General features: G+C 55.9%; 1 protein-coding gene across 1 annotated transcript in view; it reads left to right on the forward strand.

Annotated features, from left to right (window-relative positions):
* Window positions 1-3,476: 3,476 nt before the first annotated feature.
* LOC113940676 (rab GDP dissociation inhibitor beta) overlaps window positions 3,477-5,974 on the forward strand; it is a 3,835-nt gene continuing 1,337 nt past the window's right edge. The window contains exons 1-4 of the mRNA XM_027631814.1: window positions 3,477-3,616; window positions 4,191-4,290; window positions 4,566-4,700; window positions 5,759-5,957. Of these exons, the coding sequence (XP_027487615.1) occupies window positions 3,530-3,616; window positions 4,191-4,290; window positions 4,566-4,700; window positions 5,759-5,957 (521 nt within the window). The 5' untranslated portion in view covers window positions 3,477-3,529. The remainder of the gene's footprint in view (window positions 3,617-4,190; window positions 4,291-4,565; window positions 4,701-5,758; window positions 5,958-5,974) is intronic.

Genomic DNA, 5,974 nt, shown 5'->3' on the forward strand with positions numbered 1-5,974 from the left:
GCAGTGAGGGGTTTGTAGGATGAGCTTGGGATTGTCCAGGGGCAGTGAGGGATTGCTTTAGCAGTTTGTAGGACGAGCTCAGGATTCTCCTGGTGCAGTGAGGGGTTGCTTTGGCAGTTTGTAGGATGAGCTATGAGGGTTTTCCAGGTGCAATGAGGGGTTGCTTTGGCAGTTTGTAGGATGAGCTATAGGGGTTTTTCCAGGTGCAGTCAGGGGTTGCTTGGCAGCTGTAGGAGGAGCAGAGCTCTGGATCGTGCTGGAGTCTGACACAGCGGATGTACCCAGTGTGTGACGGGTGGGCACCCACTGGACGAGTTCCTGTGTCACCTGGACCAGAGGATCTCCAGAGGTCCCTCCCAACCCCAAATTCTGTGACGTGCTGCCCCCAACCTGGCCCTGCCTTTCGAAGAAAGAGCCCTGGTGGTGCCAGAGCCCGTTGTGGGAGCCGAAGGGACCGTGCCCCGTCCCGCCCTCAGAAGGAGCAGCAGCGCTGGCTCGGGTTTCCGTCGGTCTGTCTGAGCCTCTCTGAGCTGCCGCCCTACTTGGAGGAAATCCATGGAAACCTCCTCTCCTCCCTCCACTCCTCAAGGCTCCTGCCTGCACAAGGTCTATTCACAACCGGTCCCTGCACGCGAGGGAAGAGCCGATGCTCTTAATCAAGCCTGGAAGCACTGATACCTTCGAGTCGCTCCTGTTGGTTTTTCCCATTGGATTTGTGCCGTCTCCACGTTCCCGGTGCCCGTTTCTCCCTGCTGCTGTGCTCTCCAGCCATCTCAGCAGCCGGGGTGGTGCTGCAGACGCCAGGACTTGCTCTGCCATTGGCTGGGACACAGCGAGCTCCCGGGAGCTGTCGGAACCTGACCTGGTGGAGCTCTGGATTACGGTTCCAGCGGGGCTGCCCTTTGCGTGGGGACCATATTCCATCCATCCCTCTGGATACCCGGAGCTCTCCCTGCCCTGTCCTGGTTGCTGCTCCCAGCAGCTGCTCTGCCTTCCTGTTTGCTTGGCACTGATAATTATACTCGGCCAAAACCCTCCAGATTTGAACTCTGACGCTTCCCCTTTTTTTACTTGCAACCCTTCCCGTATCAGCCCAGGCCGTTTGTTTTCCTCGCCCAAACCACGCCAGGACGCAGATCCAGCGGTTCCAGCGGCCGGGGGGAGCTCCAAAGGAACTGCTGAGCTGGGAGGATGAGTCCATTGTGCACCCCGTGTGTTTTATGGCTCATGAGAGGCCCCTGTGGGATTCCAGCGCTCCGGGGCCCGGCAGGAGCTGGGTGATGGAAGGGATGTGTTTAACGAGCCTTGGATGAAAGAGGAGCGGGATATCTCCACCTCAGTGCCCGTAGGGGTGTTCAATGGGTGGGAAAGAAGATGGAGGAGGTACTTCAGGGCTCTCATATCTCCTGCTGGTACCCAAATCCAACCTGGGGAAGGGATACGGGCTCGCTGTGTGCATCCCTGGGAAGATGGAGCGAGGGCTGCTTTGAAGTTAAATGGAGGCAGGAAATCAGCTGACAGCCAGAGCAGCGGCTGGAACTTCTGCCGTGGTTTAATTCCTGCCTTTGAGACTCATTTGGTGTGAAATCCTGGTTGGCTTCCAGCGTGGACACACAGGAACCCTGTGCCACCGTCTGGCAGAGCTGGTGAGACGTTCCAGGGTGGAGCAGGGAGCCCGAGGCCAGGGCTGGGAGGTGATGAAGTCGGTGTGACAGCCCCACGTCACACGGGCTTAACCAGTGACAGCAGAGCTGACACCCCACAGCCACCCTCGCTGCGGCGGTTCCTCGCCCTTGGAGGCCTTGAGAAATGTCTTGGCAGAGGGTCTGGGGCTCTCTGCTTGCTCCAGCCTGCGTGGGAAAACGGGAGGAGCCTTGTGGGACTTGCGTGGAAGGTGCTGGAAGGAGGTTTTGTGGGAAGCGCTGCGGCCGACTCTTCTCGACCCACCTGGTGATCACACCAGAGCCGTGTGGGCACCGTGTTGGCCATCCAGGGATTCACTCTGGAGCGTCCTTGCCGTGCACTGGGCAGCTCCAGCTTTGTCCTCAGCTCCTTGGCTGGATGAGGGTGGCACCCTGGTGGGTGACAGACTGGCCAGCAGTGCCTTGCTGTCCCAGCGGAGGAGGTTTGCCCGTGGCCACCTGGAAGTGCCAGGACAGCAAACCCTCGTGCCAGCAATCCCTGCCAACCGCCCCCACACCTTCAGAACCAAATAACCCCCCCTCAGAGCTGCCTTGGGAGGGGTTGGGGAAGTTGTAGATGATTTTACAGCTTCCTTTACACCGAGGGTTGCCTGGAGTCGGGATTTACGCGGCGCGTAAACAAGACGCAGCGGGAGACTTCTGGTGTTTGTGGTTTGCCTCGTGTGACCGAGCGACACCTGCCTTGGCCAGGGTTGCTGTGGTGGAAATAAAGCTCCTGAAACCCAGTTGGGGAGGGAGTGACACAGGAGGAGAGTCCTGGGAAAGGTGCTCGTGGAGGGAACGTGAAGGATCTCGGGGAGACACGGATCTCTGCCAGGAGGGCTGAGCTGTGAATGAACATCTTCCCCACTCCTGGCAGTGGTGGCATCTCCCAGCAGCTGAACAGGGGGTTTTACAGGCTGAATGGTGAATGCAGAATCATGGAATGGTTGGGGTTGGAAGGGACCTTGAAGCCCATCCAGTCCCACCCCTTCCAGGCAGGGAACGTTCCCGTAGCCCAGGTTGACCCACCCCTGATGTGAGATGTGGCCGGGACCTCCCACTTAGGTCTTGCTGATGGTGAGCAAGAGTTCACATAGTTCTGCTCTTGGGGGGAGCTGAGACAGAGCTAAGATCAGTAAAACCTCCCTGCTAAGCTGTCCTAAGCACGCAGACATTCAAGTTTTCCTTAAGCTCCTTGGCTGTGAATGCCAGAGCCGTGTTTGGTGGGGATTTAGCGAGGCCTCAGCTGGTTCTGCAGGTTGCAGCTCGTGTGTGTGTGTGCTCTGTGCTGAGTCTCAGACCCAGCAGCTGATCAGCTGCTCCAAGGAATCTCTGGATGCAGAGCAAGGCCTCTGCTGAGGTGATAAACCTGCCAAATGCCTTCATTTATTCTTTATGAATAGCTAAGGAGAAGTTGTTGGTTCTCCCACGTGTCCCAGCGTGGCAAACATTAATGGTTGAGGTTTCGAGGAGAAGTCCAAGCAAGATTCCATGCTCTGCCTCGTCCTTAAGTTGACAGGTGGTGGCTTAGGAGGAGAGGTTTTCCAGATCTGCCCCAAATGCATGAGATTCCCAGGAATTTCCTCAGTGGAGGTGGTGGCTGTGTAGTTTTAACCCCTTGGTTGGCTTGCCCGGAGCGCACAGACCCGGCGAGGGGCTGACCTGCTTCCAAGGGGTGTCTGAATTCCAAAGTGTTGGTTTCCACGGGATATTTCCGGTGCCTGCGCGCAGTCAGCTGCCTGAACGTGCTCTTCCTTAGGAAAACTGGGAAGGAGGTGGCTCCAGTGCAGTAACACGTCCCTTGCATCCCTTCCTTTCTGCAGGAATGCATCCTCTCCGGGATCATGTCCGTGAACGGGAAGAAGGTCCTTCACATGGATCGTAACTCCTACTATGGAGGGGAAAGTGCATCCATTACACCCCTGGAAGATGTAAGTGTGGAGCTGGCACCCACTGCTGGAAAAGGGGCTTTATTCCCAGTTATCCCAGGGGTGGATTCCCACGTGATTAACTCTTCGGGGTTTCCTTGGGGCGAGGATGTTTTATGGTGTTAATAGTAGGGGAGACACCAGCGTGTGTGTTTGTGGTTGTTTTCTGTAATTCCCAGCTGGAATTCCAGCATGGAACACTCCAGGCCTGTAATGCCCAACAGCTGGGTGTTAAAACCCCAACTAAACTGTAAATATTGACTGAGATACTTCACATTACGCAGTATTTCGCTTCCTCGGGTTTTAAATTCCCAAACTTTAAGCCTTGGAGGAAGAAAGCCTGGAAGAGCAGAATAACTCTGCCTGGGTCTCACTGTCCCAGCTTCCTGGATGTGTTTTTGTGCTGCATCAGAAGTCAAACTGGAGCTGAAACTCCGGCCAAAAACCAACTCTGAAGGGCTTGTGTTCGGCTGGGAGCCGTGGGGGTGGAAAGTGTGTCCATGTGTGGGAGAAGTGACACCCAGGGAGCTACAATAAGTTCTGTGTTCTCTCTCTCTCTCTCTCTCTCTCTCCAAAGCTCTACAAAAGGTTTAATCTCCCGGGGGCTCCACCAGAATCCATGGGGCGGGGAAGAGACTGGAACGTGGACCTCATTCCAAAATTCCTGATGGCTAACGGTGAGTGAGCCTGGGCTCCCAGATGTCCCTGTGCCAAAACCCAACCCCTTTTTTTGCTGGAATCTCATCCCTGAGGCACGAGGGCATGGATGTCTTGTGTGGTGCCAGTCTCAGGCTCCGGGTTGGAGAGATCCCAGGCAAGGCCTGGTCGACTCTAGTCCCGGCTCACCTCTGGTGTGCTGTGAGAGTTGAACGTGGAAGGGTTTGGAAGGGCTGCCCTGGGAGCAGCTCTGGCTCCAGCCCCGCTGTCTGACCTGTGCCAAACCCTCCTGCAGGTCAGTTGGTGAAGATGCTGCTCTACACAGAAGTGACTCGTTACTTGGACTTCAAGGTGATCGAGGGCAGCTTCGTCTACAAGGGGGGGAAGATCTACAAAGTCCCCTCCACCGAGGCAGAAGCTCTGGCATCCAGTGAGTAGCTGCACCTTCTTCGTGTCCCCCTGGGGCTCCTGTCCCTAAACAGAGGCAAACCCCACACCTGGGGATGTTCTTGGTGCTCCTCATGTTTTAAGGAGCATCCTCGGGGTTCTCCTGCACCTCTTTGACTTTAAACACCACTTGGGAGTTGTAGCCTTGGGCTTCCTGAGCTTTGAGTGACAGTTTTTTCTTGGAGCTTCCCATCGGAGCTGCCTGTTCTGGTGGCCCATCTGGTGGAATAAGAGGTTTTTACCTCTGGGATTTGTGCTCCCAGCTCTGCCATAAAGACTTAACGTTGGATCCTTGCTGGAATTGCGCGCGTGGAAAAACGTCCCAGGCAAATTAGAGCGACTAATTACAACTCAAACCTTAATTGCTGCCTGCTTAAATTTCACCCCTCTTCCAATAAAACCGCTGCTCGTTCACAGCGGCTCAGGAAATCCTTTAGGAGCTGGTGGAGGGCATTCCAGGAGCTCCAGGTGTGGGATGTGTTCAGTGGCACCTCTAAAAAGCCTCGGGATAAAGTGACTCCTGCAGTCAAGGCTCCAGGTCTGGAGGTCTGAGCCTTGTCCATGGCAGATGTTCCTGTTTGGTCTCCCAAGAGACTCATCCTGGCAGGAGCAGGGGGTGCTTCCTCTGCCCTCCTGCTCCAGCAAGTCCAGTCTTGCCTCCCAGTTTGTGGAAAAATTATAAACTGCCCTGTCCAGTGTCGTGTTTGAAGTTGGAAGTGATGGGATGAGGGGGATGGGCTTAAGCTCAAGGAGAGTTAGATGGGATATTGGGAAGGAATTCCTGGCTGGGAGGGTGGGGAGGGACTGGAATGGATTTCCCAGAGAAGCTGTGGCTGCCCCTGGATCCCTGGAAGTGTCCAAGGGCAGGCTGGAGCAACCTGGGATAGTGGGAGGCGTTCCTGGGGTTGGAACTGGATGGGCTTTAAGGTCCCTTCCCACCCAAACCATTCCATGAAACCCTCAGCGGTTCTTCCCCCCCGTGTGGCCATGGAAAAGCCCCGTGGTGTCTCCAAGAGTCCTGAGCAAACCCCTCGTTTTCAGGCTTAATGGGGCTGTTTGAGAAGCGCCGGTTCCGGAAGTTCCTGGTGTACGTGGCCAACTTCGACGAGAACGACCCCAAGACCTTCGAGGGCGTCGACCCCAAGAAAACCACCATGAGGGACGTGTACAAGAAGTTCGACCTGGGCCAGGACGTCATCGACTTCACCGGCCACGCCCTCGCGCTCTACAGGACTGACGAGTGAGTGATCCCGGTGA

The sequence above is a fragment of the Corapipo altera genome, unplaced genomic scaffold (assembly GCF_003945725.1).
Source record: "Corapipo altera isolate COAL_440 unplaced genomic scaffold, ASM394572v1 60906, whole genome shotgun sequence".
In the NCBI taxonomy this organism is placed as follows: Eukaryota; Metazoa; Chordata; class Aves; order Passeriformes; family Pipridae; genus Corapipo; species Corapipo altera.